We start from the raw sequence: 21,043 nt of genomic DNA on the forward strand, positions 1-21,043 counted from the left end.
GTTTTGTCATTTCAACAACAATTAAACATAATGACTTGGGCAGCAGCGTATCTTTTGCTGGAACTCGCTGAGTCCTTCCTGATTGCATTTAGAATGCATCCGTGGCTCTGGAATAAACATGAATTGTTAAAAGTCAAGCATTTGTGTGCCAATGTTTTGCTTGTCGGGCTGCACTCGTCTGCAAAATACAACTCACAATCTTGTTTAGAACTGAGGTTGGGGTTGCGCAATGTAGCAAACATGCTAGGCTATAGGCAACAAGCAGCTACACAACAGCTAAGCACACAAACTAGACACAGGTAAAAAAAAATGATTGAACAATGTAAAACAGCACATTTGTCAATATAAACAAGTATCGAATAAATATAGTTGGATATTACTTACACATATAAGGTATCCAAAGAAGTATTAGAGAGTATCCAGTAACAAAAGTGTCCACATTTTCAACTTATTACGTCATGAACTTACCGTGACCACTGGGTGTCGCCAAAAAAAACTGCTATACTTCAGTTAAAAGACCGCCTAAATCCACTCATACCGACCATTGTTTCTGTTTGAGTCGTTTCACTTGGTCAAGCCTTTTCTGACCTTGCAAACTACCAAATAATAAATCTATATATGAACCGTGCTGGTATCGTATCATGTCGATATCGGTATCAGCCGAAACTCAAGGCTCCGTGTTAGTATTGTATCGAAAGTTGAAAAGGACACCCGAGTTACCGTATTTTCCTTGCTATGTAGCAAATCGGTATATAAGCCGCACCCACCATATTTTAAAATAAAAAATATATTGTCCACCGGACTGTAAGTCGCAGATATATATGTTGTGAAATTAGTTATTTACACAGAAATATTCTGTAAATGTTTAGTTACATATCCTAATTGTTTCCAGAAGGAGCCTGTAACACGGCAGTAAAATGGCTGATTAAACAAAACAGAAGTCATAGTCATGGACCCACGAGCTGTGCAAGCTAGCTCTCCAAACAGACTCAATAACTCCACGGTGACGTTTTGGTGAATTTATGGAGGAATTTGTGAATTTTAACCGAAAAAAAAAAATAATGCCATTGCAAGTTAATAATACTAACACAGACACTGGTATGCGAGCTTCATTACATCACGATAGCGCGTACAAATATGGATGGAAACATCACACATCAGGCGGTTTAGTAAGTATAAACCGTTTTAGTTATATTGTAAATGTTGCTTGGAGGAATCCGTACGAGTCAAAACGTTACGGACGGCACCTATACTTCCTTTTGAAAGCACCAGTTGGAAGGACACTGTAGTAAAATAAAATAAATAAATACAAAATAAATAAAACATCAAGTCCGAGTCCATGGTTGTCGCCCGGAAAAGGGTGGAGTGCCATCTCCGGGTTGGGGAGGAGACCCTGCCCCAAGTGGAGGAGTTCAAGTAACTCGGAGTCTTGTTCACGAGTGAGGGAAGAGTGGATGGTGAGATCGGTGCGGCGTCTTCAGTAATGCGGACGCTGTATCGATCCGTTGTGGTGAAGAAGGAGCTGAGCCGGAAAGCAAAGCTCTCAATTTACCGGTCGATCTACGTTCCCATCCTCACTTATGGTCATGAGCTTTGGGTTATGACCGAAAGGACAAGATCACGGGTACAAGCTGCCCAAATGAGTTTCCTCCGCCGGGTGGCGGGTCTCTCCCTTAGAGATAGGGTGAGAAGCTCTGTCATCCGGGAGGAACTCTAAGTAAAGCCGCTGCTCCTCCACATGGAGAGGAGCCAGATGAGGTGGTTCGGGCATCTGCTCAGGATGCCACCCAAGGGAGGTGTTTGGGGCACGTCCGACCGGTAGGAGGCCACGGGGAAGACCCAGGACACGTTGGGAAGACTATGTCTCCCGGCTGGCCTGGGAACTCCTCGGGATTTACAGTACTGTCTTTATTCTTAAACTCCTTATTATCTTGTTCTGTCGTAATTGTGTTCTTCATGGGAGGTCACAGAAGGAGAGTTGGAGGACTTTCTTAAGAATAATCCATCGAGTCAGAACCCTGGCACGCTCACGCACTCGACAATACATCGCGCCAGTAATGAAGACGAGTTAAAGGACGAGTTAGTGAATTCACGTTTGCTTGAATCCGCCGGCGCGGCTCGCTAACAGGAAGTACCGAGGCAGCGAAGAGAAAGTGTTGGCCGCCATGCTAACGACAAGATAACACTTTGCCGAGTTGGGTCTGTCAATGTTTATATGAAGAACACCTCCCTGACTTGTCTTAAACGCCTTTGTTGAATATGAACGATTGTCTTTTGGCTTCCACGCGAGACCAGTTGAAAGAATGTAACATTCCTCTCCACAAAGCACTTTCCTCCACCCCAGGCTAGCTGGCATTAGCATAATTAGACATTGAGCGGGCATCCGTAGGGGAAGGAGGAGTTCCGCTCCTTCCTTAACGAGCTGGCGTCCGCTGTGAGGCCGGTCAGCCGGCCGCCGGGTGTGCCCGATGAAAGCCCACTCCTGAGTGACGAAGCCACCTGGGCGGTGAAGAAGAAGAAGAGAGGCCGACTTTGAGGGGACCGCGCTTGACTTAGAAACTCCCCAACAGTCTTTAATCACACTTTTTAGAAGACCCCCTGCTGATTGCTGCAGCTTTTTGTCCAAGGAGGAAATTGACTCCAGTTGGCAGACTTTCCTCAGTCTTAGGTCTCAGTGACTAGGTTTCCATGCACCCTATTAGGCCCCTTCTACACTAATCAAATCTTTAATGGACACGTGAAATATAAAGAACATTTGACAACAATCAATCTAGGGATCTAGATATCTGGTCAGGACACTCCTCACTCTTCATTGTCCATTCCTTTTTGGTGACTTTATAAACTCTGGACCTAGACGTTGAGTCCGCGACATACACGGCGGACAATAACTGATCCAGTCTGCTTTGCCAGTCCAAAAGCATTCGCCGTTTTCCGTAGTCTTCCCTCGACGGCCAGGTAATACAAAGCACACGCTACCTTTTTTATCACATCCACGGGAGCCCGCGTTCTCATTGACTCTCCTTCGACAAATGGACTAAGTTTTTCCGGAAGTAGAATCACAGCTGACCTGGACGTTGGAAAGTTCTCTTGCCGTCTGAGAAGTGTTGTATCCCAAATAGCTGCAATGGCTTTCTCTTAAGGTATTCATGTGTGATTTCCACAAGCGTCTGTACAGACGGAAGGAGAAACACGGCCATGACTGGATGACTCGCCTCCATATTTCTAGTGTTTACCTCCGAGTTATGAAGCTGGCTGTGGCGCGTTCTTTCTGACGTCACTTACTGTGTGAGGCGCGGTCTTTCTGGCCTCACTTCCTCTCCGAACTCAGTTTGTAAACGATCAATGAGTCCATACAAAGCTAAGAGCCGGAGATTCAAGAAATACACGGCGCACATACTTGTGTAAAAAATGATCCAAGGAGGGGGACCTTAAACGCTGGTTTAGTGTGGCTGAAACGATGCTTAGGCTAAATAATGATTCCTTTAAGGGGTTATCCGGCTTAGTGTAGACATAGCCTGAGAGGAGAAGTATTGCGGAAATAGATTATTCTAGATTGTACCTAATTTCACGACTGGTTCATTTATCCTCTCTTGATTTATTTTTTGCTTAAATTCATTCTTGTTTCTGGTTATCGTTTTTATATTGATATTATTTTGATTTTGGATGTACTTTGTCATATTTTTTGTCACTTAGAATATAGTTTGTATTTGGTAGACTAATGAGTATAATGTAGGCCATTGGTTCTTTGTTTTATTTTTGCAAAAATATATATTTTTATATTGCTCTTTTTTATTTTTGGTATGAACCATTTATGTAAACTCCAAGTTATAGTTTTTTGTTGTTGCTATTTTTGTATTACAAAATGTTATTATTGATCATTGGGGGACGGCGTGGCGCAGTTGGGAGAGTGGCCGAGCCAGCAACCTGAGGGTTCCTGGTTCAATCCCCACCTTCTACCAACCTTGTCACGTCTGTTGTGTCCTTGAGCAAGACACTTCACCCTTGCTCCTGATGGGTGGTGGTTAGGGCCTTGCATGGCAGCTCCCGCCATCAGTGTGTGAATGTGTGTGTGAATGTGGAAATAGTGTCAAAGCGCTTTGAGTACTGTTGCGTTGGACCAGTTCTTCCTCCAAGGGAATCTAAATTACTGGTCAATCCCAAGTTCTTTCCATGACATATATGCTGAGTAAGAAGGACCATCAAGACAGAATTGGAATATTTTCAAGTTTATACCAAAGCTTTAGGAGATCACTTCATCAATACATTCATATCGGCTGCTCTAGTTGATCTGGCATTCCGAGGGAAAAACACACTCTTTTCACACACAGAAACCCCCCATTTCCCCCCCCCCCTCTCAACACTGATAAGAAACCAAAGGGGGAGGTTTTCACATTCCAAGGTTGAGACATAAAACAGACAATCTGAAGACAAAGAGAGACTGGTAGAATACACAAAGAAAAAGTACTAGATACTCTAAACATGGCTATGTAAAAAGAAAGAACTCTTAAACACATATGCCTCCTCCACAGTACCTTGAAGGTAGAAAAGCGCTATACAAGTATAACCCATTTACCATTTTATATTGTATCATGTTGTACTGCATTGTAATCTTTTGTTGTGTGATTATGTGATGTCTGGAGCCCAGGAAGATTAGTCTCCACTGCGGTGTAGACTCATGGGGATCCTTAATAAACTAAACTAAACTACTTCCAACTATGGACTGTTAAGCCACTTAATGATTGCCTGGTCGGCAGGTTGTTCAAATCAATCAATGTTTATTTATATAGCCCTAAATCACGAGTGTCTCAAAGGGCTGTACAAGCCACAACGACATCCTCGGTACAGAGCCCACATACGGGCAAGGAAAAACTCACCCCAGTGGGACGTCGGTGAATGACTATGAGAAACCTTGGAGAGGACTGCATATGTGGGTAACCCCCCCCTCTAGGGGAGACCGAACGCAATGGATGTCGAGTGGGTCTGACATAATATTGTGAAAGTCCAGTCCACAGTGGATCCAACACATCAGCGGGAGTCCAGTCCACAGCGGGGCCAACAGGAAACCATCCCGAGCGGAGACGGGTCAGCAGCGCAGAGATGTCCCCAACCGATGCACAGGCTAGTGGTCCACCCGGGGTCCCGACTCTGGACAGCCAGCACTTCATCCATGGCCACCGGACCTATGCAACTCCCCCTCGCAAGGGACAGGGGAGAAGAGGAGAGAAGAAAAGAAACGGCAGATCAACTGGTCTAAAAAAGGGGGGGTCTATTTAAAGGCTAGATTATACAAATGAGTTTTAAGATGGGACTTAAATGCTTCTACTGAGGTAGCATCTCTAACTGTTACCGGGAGGACATTCCAGAGTACTGGAGCCCGAATAGAAAACGCTCTATAGCCCGCAGACTTTTTTTTGGCTCTGGGAATCACTAATAAGCCGGAGTTCTTTGAACGCAGATTTCTTGTCGGGACATATGGTACAATACAATCAGCGAGATAGGCTGGAGCTAAACCGTGTAGTATTTTATACGTAAGTAGTAAAACCTTAAAGTCGCATTTTAAGTGCACAGGAAGCCAGTGCAGGTGAGCCAGTATAGGTATGTATATATAGGTATATATGTATATATAGGTATATACAGTATAGGCGTAATATGATCAAACTTTCTTGTTTTTGTCAAAAGTCTAGCAGCCGCATTTTGTACCAACTGTAATCTTTTAATGCTAGACATAGGGAGGCCCGAAAATAATACGTTACAGTAATCGAGACGAGACGTAACGAACGCATGAATAATGATCTCAGCGTCGCTAGTGGACAAAATGGAACGAATTTTAGCGATATTACGGAGATGAAAGAAGGCCGTTTTAGTAACACTCTTAATGTGTGACTCAAACGAGAGAGTTGGGTGGAAGATAATACCCAGATTCTTTACCGAGTCGCCTTGTTTAATTGTTTGGTTGTCAAATGTTAAGGTGGTATTATTAAATAGATGTCGGTGTCTAGCAGGACCGATAATCAGCATTTCCGTTTTCTTAGCGTTGAGTTGCAAAAAGTTAGCGGACATCCATTGTTTAATTTCATTAAGACACGCCTCCAGCTGACTACAATCAAATCATGTGAAACAGGAACGGTGGTGATGTAGACTCGATCCCTTCCCAAAGGTCTGAAGAGATCCAGTTGCTTGTCATTGTTCGAGGCTTCTTGCATGTCAGTCGTTTATCAGCTGGCTGATATATTTTGAGGAAAGAACATTATATCTGTTGACACGTTTTTTTTATCCCGTCCAGTAATCTTTGGTTCAGTCTGGATCATCCATCTGATTTTTAGCCAAGAACACGATTGACTGATATTGATTTGTTCCCCCTACACGTCCATCATTGTGTAAGCTCGTTGCTTCGAGAACTGGTCCGTAGGTCGCCTTTTTGTCACGGTCCTACATGGTTGCCTGTGAATGAAAGCCGCACCTTGTGTACCAGCTGCATGAGTTCAGGTGCGCGGATGTTTTTGTCAGTGAATTAGTTTTCTTTTGTCGCGACGCTCGAGTGAGTCACCCTGAATGCTGAGATCACTGTCCTCAGTTGGAGAGGTTTTACAACAGCAGATCGAGTGTTTTGACAAATCTTTGACAAGACCTTTAATTAAGGCCGCCGTGAAGAAATGCTGCTGTTTCGACACTTGACACTTTGAACCTCAGAATAGTCTAAAGAGTTTTACTCGGACATGACTCATCTTCATTTGCATAAGTCTCCGTACGTGCGTGCGACCAACAAAACAACTGAACACATTAGCATGTCTTCTCTTTGTTCCGTTCCCTTGACGTCTTTATCTCACTCCAAGTTATTCATGAGTTACTGTGTCAATTGTCCATCCATCCATTTTCTACCGCTTGTCCCTTTCGGGGTGGCGCTGTAGCCTATCTCAGGCTACAATCGGGCGGAAGGCGGGGTACACCCTGGACAAGTCGCCACCTCATCACAGGGCCAACACAGATAGACAACATTATCACACACTAGGGACCATTTAGTGTTGCCAATCAACCTATCCCCAGGTGCATGTTTTTGGAGGTGGGAGGGGCCTATCCCCAGGTGCATGTCTTTGGAGGGGGGAGGGGCCTATCCCCAGGTGCATGTCTTTGGAGGGGGGAGGGGCCTATCCCCAGGTGCATGTCTTTGGAGGTGGGAGGAAGCCGTAGTACCCCGAGGGAACCCACGCAGTCACGGGGAGAACAAGCGGGGCAAACTCCACACAGAAAGATCCCGAGCGCATGATCGAACCCAGGACCTTTGTATTGTGAGGCGGACGCACTAACCCCTCCACCACCGCGCTGACCCTTTTGTCAATTGTATTTTTTGTTAAGTTATTTGTGTTATTTCAGTATGCAAACCATCCGAATACGAACAAATATGGCTGCTGGGCTCAGCTCTTTCTTCACCACAACGGATCGATACAGCGTCCACATTACTGAGGACGCCGCACCGATCTCACCATCCACTCTTCCCTCACTCGTGAACAAGACTCCCAGGTATTTGAACTCCTCCACTTGGGGAAAGATCTCCTCCCCAACCCGGAGATGGCACTCCACCCTTTTCCGGGCGAGAACCATGGACTCGGACTTGGAGGTGCTGATTCCCTTCCCCACAATAAAGAACTACGTACCTAAATCTAAAGCTTGAATACGGACGGCGTGGCAAAGTTGGTAGAGTGGCCGTGCCAGCAATCGGAGGGTTGCCGGTTACTGGGGTTCAATCCCCAACTTCTACCATCCTAGTCACGTCCGTTGTGTCTTTGGGCGAGACACTTCACCCTTGCTCCTGATGGGTGCCGGTTAGCGCCTTGCATGGCAGCTCCCGCCATCAGTGTGTGAATGTGTGTGTGAATGGGTGAATGTGGAAATAGTGTCAAAGCGCTTTGAGTACCTTGAAGGTAGAAAAGCGCTATACAAGTACAACCCATTTATTTATTTATTTATAAATAGATTGTAGAAATGCACCCAATTTTCTAAATATTCTCTTGGGTTGGCTTGGCAGCACTTCATGCTGATATCATTTTTTTTTCTCAAAGGGTGCTGGCGTCCCTGCTTGTTATCAATAGAACAGTATATTTCAGTCTTTCTTAACCGTTGTTGGGCCGCAAGCGCCCCCTAGAGGGCCTCTAAAACAAATCCGCTTCCCAGCTGTGGTCCGTATGGGTCACGGTGATAATCAGTTGTAATACACTTTCCCACCACTTGTGGCAGTAATGACAACGACAAACGGAAGAAGTCTGGAGCTAAACTCATAGAGAAGTTTCTTAAAGGCCTACTGAAAGCCACTACTAGCGACCACGCAGTCTGATAGTTTATATATCAATGATGAAATCTTAACATTATAACACATGCCAATACGGCCGGGTTAACTTATAAAGTGACATTTTAAATTTGCCGCTAAACTTCCGGTTCGAAACGCCTCTGAGGATGACGTATGCGCGTGACGTAGCCCGGCGAACACGGGTATGCCTTCCACATTGAAGCCAATACGAAAAAGCTCTGTTTTCATTTCATAATTCCACAGTATTCTGGACATCTGTGTTCGTGAATCTGTTGCAATCATGTTCATTGCATTATGGAGAAGGAAGCTGAGCAAGCAAAGAAGAAAGTTGTCGGTGCGAAATGGACGTATTTTTCGAACGTAGTCAGCAACAACAGTACACAGCCGGCGCTTCTTTGTTTACATTCCCGAAAGATGCAGTCAAGATGGAAGAACTCGGATAACAGAGACTCTAACCAGGAGGACTTTTGACTTCGATACACAGATGCCTGTAGAGAACTGGGACAACAAAGACTCTTACCAGGATTACTTTGATTTGGATGACAAAGACGCAGACGTGCTACTGTGAGTATGCAGCTTTGGCTTCTAAACATTTGATCGCTTGACCGTATGTGCGCAACTTTTTTTTGCGTATGTACGTAACTTTTTAAAAATATATAAGCTTTATGAACCTTGGGTTAGGTGAACGGTCTTTTGGGCTGAGTGATTGTGTGTGTTGATCAGGTGTTTGAATTGTATTGGCGTGTTCTATGGAGCTAGGAGCTAGCATAGGAGCTAGCATAACAAACACGCAGGTGTTTTTATGCAGGATTAATTTGTGGCATATTAAATATAAGCCTGGTTGTGTTGTGGCTAATAGAGTATATATATGTCTTGTGTTTATTTACTGTTGTAGTCATTATTTATTATACATTTAGTTAGAATGTATGTATTTTAGCACTCTGTTATTTCATGTACCGTATTTCCTTGAATTGGCGCCGGGAATATAGTATTCGCCTGCCTAGAATTACAGCCGGGTCAAACTCGTTTCGCAAAATAATTAGCGCATGCTTGGCACTTCCGCCGGGTCAAATATGAGTCATTAAATGACTCCCGCCTCCAGGAGGTAGAGGGCGCTAGTGATCCTTCTTGCGACTACCAGTACTGCAGGAGACAGGTACTGCAGAAGAAGACAACAAGCAGCAAGCATGCAGCAATTGTTTGCTTGCACTTTTAACATGGAGGATTACATATCTAAAATAAAACCGTTTTCTAAACTGGACTTTCAATCGAAGCAGGAGGTAATAATTAAAGGAATATCTCCAGAGACTTTTAAAATTGAAGAAAGATGAGAAAGACTGCCTTTGATCAGAAGCAGCTGCACATGGACCCATCTACAAGTAAAGGTAAGATCATAATAACGTTTTTTTTATTAAATGTGTTTTTAATGATAAGGTATGCGCCGGAGTGAGAAGAGGTTTTAAAATAATTAGAGCATGCTTGCTCATTCCGCATGGTTTTGGTAACCGCAGGAGTGAGAAGAGGTTTTAAAATAATTAGAGCATGCTTGCTCATTCCGCATGGTTTTGGTAACCGCAGGAGTGAGAAGAGGTTTTAAATTAATTAGCGCCCCTGTGGCTATTCAAGGAAATACGGTATTTCATTTATTTTTCATCAGTTTTGCAGTAAATTCGATTTTTTTGTAATCAGCCTGACCGAAGCCTCGATAACTATCTTTGTGATTAACACATGCTTGCAAATCATTGTTGAAACTGTGATTAGGTTAGATGTAATTATTGAACACTTTTATAATCAAGAGTAGGTGTTGATATTTGATTGATTGATTGAAACTTTTATTAGTAGATTGCACAGTGAAGTACATATTCCGTACAATTGACCACTAAATGGTAACACCCGAATACGTTTTTCAACTTGTTTAAGTCGGGGTCCACGTCCATTGGGCCCTGGCCCCCGCTGTAATGAAAAAGTTGGGCCCCAAGGTCAAAAAGGGTGAGAACCCCAGTTAAGTTTCATTCTTGTACTTTTCTGTTTAGCCTGGAATGAACTGAGCAGCATACTAAGAGCTGTTTGACCGTGTTCACCCTGTCATACAGCTCAAAAAAAGTTCATGTTTTGACTGTTGAATTGATTTAAAGTGCTCGTTTAAATTCCCTGCTTCCCTGTTACGTGATTGGACCATGATTGGCACATTTGGGCTGATAAAGGAGCCACTTATTTGAAATTGGCTGAAATGTGGTTTAACAAAGAAAAGACTGCTTTTGATGCAGGCATGTGTGTGGTTTCTCTCTGCAACACAGCATCTGTAGTGCCTTTATGTTGGACCGACATCATTTATACTTTCGTGGCTCGTTTAGAGGGGTGTAACGTTTGGGCTGAAAGGATTAATCAATGAAAATCTTTCATTTCGTTAGAAAAAAGCTTTGATTTATTTTGTGTTGCTTTGATTAATCGTTCAATGACTGTAACAATTACAAAATTAGAACATCCAGACCTCATGGAGTGGCCTGAACTTAAACTACTAAGAGTGGTGGTTGTGTGTGTGTGTGTGTGCGTGTGTGTGCGTGTGTGTGTGTGTGTGTGTGTGTGTGTGTGTGTGTGTGTGTGTGTGTGTGTGTGTGTGTGTGTGTGTGTGTGTGTGTGTGTGTGTGTGTGCGTGGTGTGTGTGTGTGTGTGTGTGTGTGTGTGTGCACTTGTCTCAGCGTCCTTGTGTGGACATACACTTGATAAACCACCTTTCTGTGAGGATCTTTTGACTTGTGAGGACATTTGCCTGCTCCTCACAACTACAGAAGTCAAATATTTGTTTTACTTTGTGTGTTTTGCATTCTGAAGTGAGGTTGCAACTAGGGATGTCCGATAAATGTTTTAAAATGTAATATCGGAAATTATTGGTATCGTTTTTTTTATTATTGGTATCATTTTTTTTTTTTTTTTTTTTTTTAATTAAATCAACATAAGAAAACACAAGATACACTTACTCGTGCACCAACCCAAAAAAACCTCCTTCCCCCATTTACACTCATTCACACAAAAGAGTTGTTTCTTTCTGTTATTAATATTCTGGTTCCTACATTATATATCAATATATATCAATAAAGTCTGCAAGGGATACAGTCCGTAAGCACACATGATTGTGCGTGCTGCTGCTCCACTAATAGTACTAACCTTTAACACTTCATTTTACTCATTTTCATTCATTACTAGTTTCTATGTAACTGTTTTTATATTGTTTTACTTTCTTTATTATTCAAGAAAATGTTTTTAATTTATTTATCTTATTTTATTAATTTTAAAAAAAAAGTACCTTATCTTCACCATACCTGGTTGTCCAAATTAGGCATAATAATGTGTTAATTCCACGACTGTATATATCGGTTGATATCGGTATCGGTAATTAAAGAGTTGGACAATATCGGAATATTGGATATGGGCAAAAAGCCATTATCGGACATCCCTAGTTGCAACTCTTTACTCCCATCTAGGGCTAGATATATATTTTTTCATCATTCTAGCTATAGTGGAAAGGGGGGCCCTCACAACCTACTAACCAAACGTGGGTCCACACAAAGTAGGCAAGACGTGTGTGTGTGTGTGTGTGTGTGTGTGTGTGTGTGTGTGTGTGTGTGTGTGTGTGTGTGTGTGTGTGTGTGTGTGTGTGTGTGTGTGTGTGCACTTGTCTCACCGTCCTTGTGTGGACATACACTTGATAAACCACCTTTCTGTGAGGATCTTTTGACTTGTGAGGACATTTGCCTGGTCCTCACAACTACAGAAGTCAAATATTGTTTTTACTTTGTGTGTTTTGCATTCTGAAGTGAGGTTGCAACTAGGGATGTCCGATAAATGTTTTAAAATGTAATATCGGAAATTATTTGTATCGTTTTTTTTATTATCGGTATCGTTTTTTTTGTTGTTGTTTTTTTTAAATTAAATCAACATAAAAAAACACAAGATACACTTACTCGTGCACCAACCCAAAAAAAACTCCTTCCCCCATTTACACTCATTCACACAAAAGAGTTGTTTCTTTCTGTTATTAATATTCTGGTTCCTACATTATATATCAATATATATCAATAAAGTCTGCAAGACTTATTTAAAAAACATTTTTTTTAGTCACTTTGCGGGAAAATATTGCATATTTTGTGTGTTTTCCATATAAAAAACACATTTTCTTTGACAAAAAGTGCAAAAATCATGAAATAAATAAATGCAGACGTATAATCAATTGATAGATCTGAAGTTGATCTACAGATTTCAGCAATAAAAGTATTTTAAAAAATTTAGTTTTAACACTTTTATGAGTGGGACTCTTTTGGATCCCCATGAATTTTAATACTTCATAATTTTTTATTAATTTACAGTTTTTATTTAAACTGTCAATGTTATGAATTATTGACCTATTTAAGGCTCCAATGACTTTTTGGGGGGATAATATTGCATATTTTGTTTTCTTTACCACAAAAAACAGGGTTTTGACAAAAAGGGCGTAAAAAAAAAAAAACCCTCAGTGGATCAAAATCAATGTTAGGAATTATTGACTTATTTAAGGCTCCAATTATTTAAAAAACATTTTTTTAATCACTTTGCGGGAAAATATTGCATATTTTGTGTGTTTTCCATGTAAAAAACACATTTTCTTTGACAAAAAGTGCAAAAATCATGAAATAAATAAATGCAGACGTATAATCAATTGATAGATCTGAAGTTGATCTACAGATTTCAGCAATAAAAGTATTTTAAAAAATGTAGTTTTAACACTTTTATGAGTTGGACTCTTTTGGATCCCCATGAATTTTATTCATTCATAAATTTTTATTAATTTACAGTTTTTATTTAAACTGTCAATGTTATGAATTATTGACCTATTTAAGGCTCCAATGACTTTTTGGGGGGATAATATTGCATATTTTGTTTTCTTTACCACAAAAAACAGGGTTTTGACAAAAAGGGCGTAAAAAAAAAAAAAAAACCCTCAGTGGATCAAAATCAATGTTAGGAATTATTTACTTATTTAAGGCTCCAATTATTTAAAAAACATTTTTTCAATCACTTTGCGGGAAAATTTTGCATATTTTGTGTTTTCTTTACCACAAAAAACAGGGTTTTGACAAAAAGGGCGTAAAAAAAACACTAGGGATGTCCGATAAATGTTTTCAAATGTAATATCGGAAATTATTGGTATCGTTTTTTTTATTATCGGTATCGTTTTTTTTTGTTTGTTTTTGTTTTTTTTTAATTTATTTTTATTTTTTTAAATTAAATTAACATAAGAAAACACAAGATACACTTACTCGTGCACCAACCCAAAAAAAACTCCTTCCCCCATTTACACTCATTCACACAAAAGAGTTGTTTCTTTCTGTTATTAATATTCTGGTTCCTACATTATATATCAATATATATCAATAAAGTCTGCAAGGGATACAGTCCGTAAGCACACATGATTGTGCGTGCTGCTGCTCCACTAATAGTACTAACCTTTAACAGTTAATTTTACTCATTTTCATTCATTACTAGTTTCTATGTAACTGTTTTTATATTGTTTTACTTTCTTTATTATTCAAGAAAATGTTTTTAATTTATTTATCTTATTTTATTCATTTTTAAAAAAAGTACCTTATCTTCACCATACCTGGTTGTCCAAATTAGGCATAATAATGTGTTAATTCCACGACTGTATATATCGGTTGATATCGGTATCGGTAATTAAAGAGTTGGACAATACCGGAATATCGGATATGGGCAAAAAAGCCATTATCGGACATCCCTAGTTACAACTCTTTACTCCCATCTAGGGCTAGATATATATTTTTTTATCATTCTAGCTATAGTGGAAAGGGGGGCCCTCACAACCTACTAACCAAACGTGGGTCCACACAAAGTAGGCAAGACGTGTGTGTGTGTGTGTGTGTGTGTGTGTGTGTGTGTGTGTGTGTGTGTGTGTGTGTGTGTGTGTGTGTGTGTGTGTGTGTGTGTGTGTGTGTGTGTGTGTGTGTGTGTGTGTGTGTGTGTGTGTGTGTGTGTGTGTGTGTGCACTTGTCTCAGCGTCCTTGTGTGGACATACACTTGATAAACCACCTTTCTGTGAGGATCTTTTGACTTGTGAGGACATTTGCCTGCTCCTCACAACTACAGAAGTCAAATATTTGTTTTACTTTGTGTGTTTTGCATTCTGAAGTGAGGTTGCAACTAGGGATGTCCGATAAATGTTTTAAAATTTAATATCGGAAATTATTGGTATCGTTTTTTTTATTATCGGTATGGTTTTTTTGTTTTTTGTTTTTTTTAAATTAAATCAACATAAGAAAACACAAGATACACTTACTCGTGCACCAACCCAAAAAAACCTCCTTCCCCCATTTACACTCATTCACACAAAAGAGTTGTTTCTTTCTGTTATTAATATTCTGGTTCCTACATTATATATCAATATATATCAATACAGTCTGCAAGACTTATTTAAAAAACATTTTTTTAGTCACTTTGCGGGAAAATATTGCATATTTTGTGTGTTTTCCATATAAAAAACACATTTTCTTTGACAAAAAGTGCAAAAATCATGAAATAAATAAATGCAGACGTATAATCAATTGATAGATCTGAAGTTGATCTACAGATTTCAGCAATAAAAGTATTTTAAAAAATGTAGTTTTAACACTTTTATGAGTGGGACTCTTTTGGATCCCCATGAATTTGATTAATTCATAATTTTTTATTAATTTACAGTTTTTATTTAAACTGTCAATGTTATGAATTATTGACCTATTTAAGGCTCCAATGACTTTTTGGGGGGATAATATTGCATATTTTGTTTTCTTTACCACAAAAAACAGGGTTTTGACAAAAAGGGCGTTAAAAAAAAAAAACCCTCAGTGGATCAAAATCAATGTTAGGAATTATTGACTTATTTAAGGCTCCAATTATTTAAAAAACATTTTTTAATCACTTTGCGGGAAAATATTGCATATTTTGTGTGTTTTCCATGTAAAAAACACATTTCTTTGACAAAAAGTGCAAAAATCATGAAATAAATAAATGCAGACGTATAATCAATTGATAGATCTGAAGTTGATCTAGAGATTTCAGCAATAAAATATTATAAAAAATGTAGTTTTAACACTTTTATGAGTGGGACTCTTTTGGATCCCCATGAATTTTATTCATTCATAAATTTTTATTAATTTACAGTTTTTATTTAAACTGTCAATGTTATGAATTATTGACCTATTTAAGGCTCCAATGACTTTTTGGGGGGATAATATTGCATATTTTGTTTTCTTTACCACAAAAAACAGGGTTTTGACAAAAAGGGCGTAAAAAAAAAAAAAAAACCTCAGTGGATCAAAATCAATGTTAGGAATTATTGACTTATTTAAGGCTCCAATTATTTAAAAAACATTTTTTCAATCACTTTGCGGGAAAATTTTGCATATTTTGTGTTTTCTTTACCACAAAAAACAGGGTTTTGACAAAAAGGGCGTAAAAAAAACACTAGGGATGTCCGATAAATGTTTTAAAATGTAATATCGGAAATTATTGGTATCGTTTTTTTTATTATCGGTATCGTTTTTTTTTTATTTTTATTTTTTTAAATTAAATCAACATAAGAAAACACAAGATACACTTACTCGTGCACCAACCCAAAAAAAACTCCCTCCCCCATTTACACTCATTCACACAAAAGGGTTGTTTCTTTCTGTTATTAATATTCTGCTTCCTACATTATATATCAATATATATCAATACAGTCTGCAAGGGATACAGTCCGTAAGCACACATGATTGTGCGTGCTGCTGCTCCACTAATAGTACTAACCTTTAACAGTTAATTTTACTCATTTTCATTCATTACTAGTTTCTATGTAACTGTTTTTATATTGTTTTACTTTCTTTATTATTCAAGAAAATGTTTTTAATTTATTCATCTTATTTTATTAATTTTTTTATAAAGTACCTTATCTTCACCATACCTGGTTGTCCAAATTAGGCATAATAATGTGTTAATTCCACGACTGTATATATCGGTTGATATCGGTATCGGTAATTAAAGAGTTGGACAATATCGGAATATCGGATATGGGCAAAAAGCCATTATCGGACATCCCTTGTTGCAACTCTTTACTCCCATCTAGGGCTAGATATATATTTTTTCATCATTCTAGCTATAGTGGAAAGGGGGGCCCTCACAACCTACTAACCAAACGTGGGTCCACACAAAGTAGGCAAGACATGTATGTGTGTGTGTGTGTGTGTGTGTGTGTGTGTGTGTGTGTGTGTGTGTGTGTGTGTGTGTGTGTGTGTGTGTGTGTGTGTGTGTGTGTGTGTGTGTGTGTGTGTGTGTGTGTGTGTGTGTGTGTGCACTTGTCTCAGCGTCCTTGTGTGGACATACACTTGATAAACCACCTTTCTGTGAGGATCTTTTGACTTGTGAGGACATTTGCCTGGTCCTCACAACTACAGAAGTCAAATATTTTTTTTACTTTGTGTGTTTTGCATTCTGAAGTGAGGTTGCAACTAGGGATGTCCGATAAATGTTTTAAAATTTAATTATTGGTATCGGTTTTTTTTATTATCGGTATCGTTTTTTTTTTTTGTTTGTTTTTTTTTTTTTTTTTATTAAATCAACATAAAAAACACAAGATACACTTACGATTAGTGCACCAACCCAAAAAAAAAATTATCAGTATCGTTTTTTTAAAAAAAAAAATTTTAAATTTTTTTAAATCAACATAAAAAACACAAGATACACTTACAATTAGTGCTCCAACCCAAAAAAAAACTCCCTTCCCCATTCACACTCATTCACACAAAAGGGTTGTTTTATTCTGTTATTAATATTCTGCTTCCTACATTATATATCAACATATATCAATACAGTCTGCAAGGGATACAGTCCGTAAGCACACATGATTGTGCGTGCTGCTGCTCCACTAATAGTACTAACCTGTAACAGTTAATTTTACTCATTTTCATTCATTACTAGTTTCTATGTAACTGTTTTTATATTGTTTTACTTTCTTTTTTATTCAAGAAAATGTTTTTAATTTATTTATCTTATTTTATTAATTTTTTTTAAAAAGTACCTTATCTTCACCATACCTGGTTGTCCAAATTAGGCATAATAATGTGTTAATTCCACGACTGTATATATCGGTTGATATCGGTATCGGTAATTAAAGAGTTGGACAATATCGGAATATCGGATATGGGCAAAAAGCCATTATCGGACATCCCTAGTTACAACTCTTTACTCCCATCTAGGGCTAGATATATATTTTTTCATCATTCTAGCTATAGTGGAAAGGGGGGCCCTCACAACCTACTAACCAAACGTGGGTCCACACAAAGTAGGCAAGACGTGTGTGTGTGTGTGTGTGTGTGTGTGTGTGTGTGTGTGTGTGTGTGTGTGTGTGTGTGTGTGTGTGTGTGTGTGTGTGTGTGTGTGTGTGTGTGTGTGTGTGTGTGTGTGTGTGTGTGTGTGTGTGTGTGTGTGTGTGTGTGTGTGTGTGTGTGTGTGTTCTGGCGCCCACATTATAAGCTTGAGTCCCGTAGTCGGTCCCCACTTTGACTGTTGGAATGTGTCTGTGTGTCCTCGGACAGGCGCTCTGGCCATCCTGGTCCCGGAGCTGGACTTGGTGATCTCGCTGGTGGGCTCGGTCAGCAGCAGCTTCCTGGCGCTCATCTTCCCGCCCATCCTGCAGATCCTGACCCTGCACGGCGAGGGCCTGTCGCCGCCCTCCATCGCCAAGAACCTGTTCATCAGCCTGCTGGGCCTGGTGGGCTTCCTGGCGGGGACCTACGTGGCCGTGGAGCAGATCGTCGCCCGCAACGCCCTCAAGCGGGAGGAGACGCTGGCCGCCTTCGCGCTCCAATGATGGCGCGTCGTGCCCGGCAGGACCGATTACCTTTTTCCGGACCCGTGTTTTTAGTCATGGGCGTGGCCATCGTGTCTGTTGTCATACACTGCTCAGTCCTTCAGGTAGGTGCTCGCTCCCCTTTGACTGCGGAGTCAAACTACCTCAACGGTCTTACTGACGACACGTTAACCTACCGCCCTAACTTCTCCTACCAGTTCCCCCCCGCCCCCGATGGACGTTTCAGTTGCACTTTGATGGAATGCCTTACGCGGTGAAACCTTCTTTCTCGCCAGCTCTGTAGAAGTCGACCAGAAAAGTCTTTGGCTGTGTCTCATTTGGCACGCTTGCACACTTCCACTTAGTCCCACCAGGGCTTTCGTGTGTTCACACATCTTGGCTAACTAGACTGGTTAGCAGTGAAATATTGCCATCGTCATTCCCAGTACCAACTATAAGCCGCCACTTTTCTCCTACACTTTGAACCCTGCGGCTTATAAAACGGTTCGGCTGAATTATGGATTTTCCTTTACTGACCGTTTGAAAAAGACGAGCCAACACTTAAAAGGTGCTGCACCGCTCTTCTGTCCAGACGGAGCTTCGAACCGGAAGTGCAAGTGCCATTCCCTTCGTCTAGCCGTCCGTAGCGAATCTACTCGGAGGGATTCTGCATTCATCACTGACGAGGCTAATTGATAGCAGCCTGTGAACTTCCTAAAAGTCCACAAATTAGGCGCAGCATTGTATGAAGCCCAGACCCGGAATTGCGGTCGATACATTTGTACAAAATAAAAACGGTTAGCATTTTCGATTGCATCGTCGACAAACGAGATTCAAGATACCGTAAATTCCAAGCTATAAGCCTCTACTTTTTTCCTACGCTTTGAACCCTGCGGCTTATAAAACATATACACTGAAGAGGTGTGTCATTGTTTGTGGTGTGGCGCCACCTTTTGGATGAGTTTGCTCACTACGGGTGCTGCAGAACCCTTCTTTTTCGAGGCTTGAAATGGAAAGTAGAAGTGGCGTTCCGTCTTCCGGCCGTCCATCGCGTTACTACACATCTGGATTCTTCAGTCATCGCCCCAAGCAACAATTGTACGTTTTACAATATAACTAAAACAATTATTACTTACTAAAGCGTCCCGTGTTTGATGTCTGTAGGAGTGTTTTCACGCTTATTTCTACGTGCTATTACAATGTGATCAAGCTAGCGTCATTCGCATTAGCTAACATGCTCATGCGTGTCTGTGTTAGTGTTATTAACTTACAACGGCATTCTTTTTGTATTGATTCACTTTCACAAATTCCTCAGTAAACTCACCAAAACGTCACCGTGGAGTTATTGAGTCTGTTTAGCTGATTGGAGAGCTAGCTTGCGCAGCTAGTGGGTCCATGACCACGACTTCTGTTTTGTATGATCAGCCGTTTTACTGCCGTGTTGCGTACACAATGAAGGTATGTAAATAAACATTTCCATGTAAATATCTCATTTCACAACGTATATATCTGCGACTTATATATGGAATACATGTTTTTCCGACAGTGAATAATCAGGGGCGGCACGACCCGGGCCTTCAGGAACTAAGTAGACGGTGTCTTTGTTTAAGTGTACTATTTGCGACACAGCCCCCGGCGTCTTGTTACATGGCCTTTTCACCACAGACATAAGGAAAATAAACGGAATTTGTCACGAGCAGTTCAAGTTTTGAAGGTTTTGTCACAATTAAAGGGGAAGTGCCCTTTTTTTGGGGGGAATTTTGCCTATCACTCACAATCCTTATGTAAGACAAGAACACATGTTTTAGTTTTTTTATGCATTCTAAATTGTAAATAAATGCGCGCAAAAGTCAGCTAGCAATGGAGCTAATGCGCCTATAAAACGTTCTAAAACATCCATCAAGGTTTTATATACACGCTGTAAGTATATATCTAATGTAGTAACATTCATAATAACATGTAATATATACATGATGTAAGTATATATGTAGTATCTAGTAACATTCATAATAACATGTAATATATACATGATGTAAGTATATATGTCATGTAGTAACATTCATTATAACATGTAATATATACATGATGTAAGTATATATGTCATGTAGTAACATTCATAATAACATGTAATATATACATGATGTAAGTATATATGTAGTATCTAGTAACATTCATAATAATATGTAATATATACATGATGTAAGTATATATGTAGTATCTAGTAACATTCATAATAACATGTAATATATACATGATGTAAGTATATATGTAGTATCTAGTAACATTCATAATAACATGTAATATATACATGATGTAAGTATATATGTCGTGTAGTAACATTCATAATAACATGTAATATATACATGATGTAAGTATATATGTCATGTAGTAACATTCATAATAACATGTAATATAAACATGATGTAAGTATATATGTCATGTAGTAACATTCATAATAACATGTAATATATACATGATGTAAGTATATATGTCATGTAGTAACATTCATTATAACATGTAATATATACATGATGTAAGTATATATGTCATGTAGTAACATTCATAATAACATGTAATATATACATGATGTAAGTATATATGTAGTATCTAGTAACATTCATAATAACATGTAATATATACATGATGTAAGTATATATGTAGTATCTAGTAACATTCATAATAACATGTAATATATACATGATGTAAGTATATATGTCATGTAGTAACATTCATAATAACATGTAATATATACATGATGTAAGTATATATGTCATGTAGTAACATTCATAATAACATGTAATATATACATGATGTAAGTATATATGTCATGTAGTAACATTCATAATAACATGTAATATATACATGATGTAAGTATATATGTCATG

General features: G+C 39.5%; 1 protein-coding gene across 1 annotated transcript in view; it reads left to right on the plus strand.

The window, feature by feature from the left end:
* The window catches only part of LOC133645334 (proton-coupled amino acid transporter 1-like), a gene marked incomplete at its 5' end in the record, with an annotated part of 47,820 nt that extends 27,286 nt beyond the window's left edge, over positions 1 to 20,534 (plus strand). Inside the window, one exon of the mRNA XM_062040224.1 lies at positions 17,905 to 20,534. Within this exon, the coding sequence (XP_061896208.1) occupies positions 17,905 to 18,179 (275 nt within the window). The remainder of the gene's footprint in view (positions 1 to 17,904) is intronic.
* Between the last annotated feature and the right edge of the window lie 509 nt (positions 20,535 to 21,043).

Source organism: Entelurus aequoreus, unplaced genomic scaffold (assembly GCF_033978785.1).
Source record: "Entelurus aequoreus isolate RoL-2023_Sb unplaced genomic scaffold, RoL_Eaeq_v1.1 HiC_scaffold_41, whole genome shotgun sequence".
In the NCBI taxonomy this organism is placed as follows: Eukaryota; Metazoa; Chordata; class Actinopteri; order Syngnathiformes; family Syngnathidae; genus Entelurus; species Entelurus aequoreus.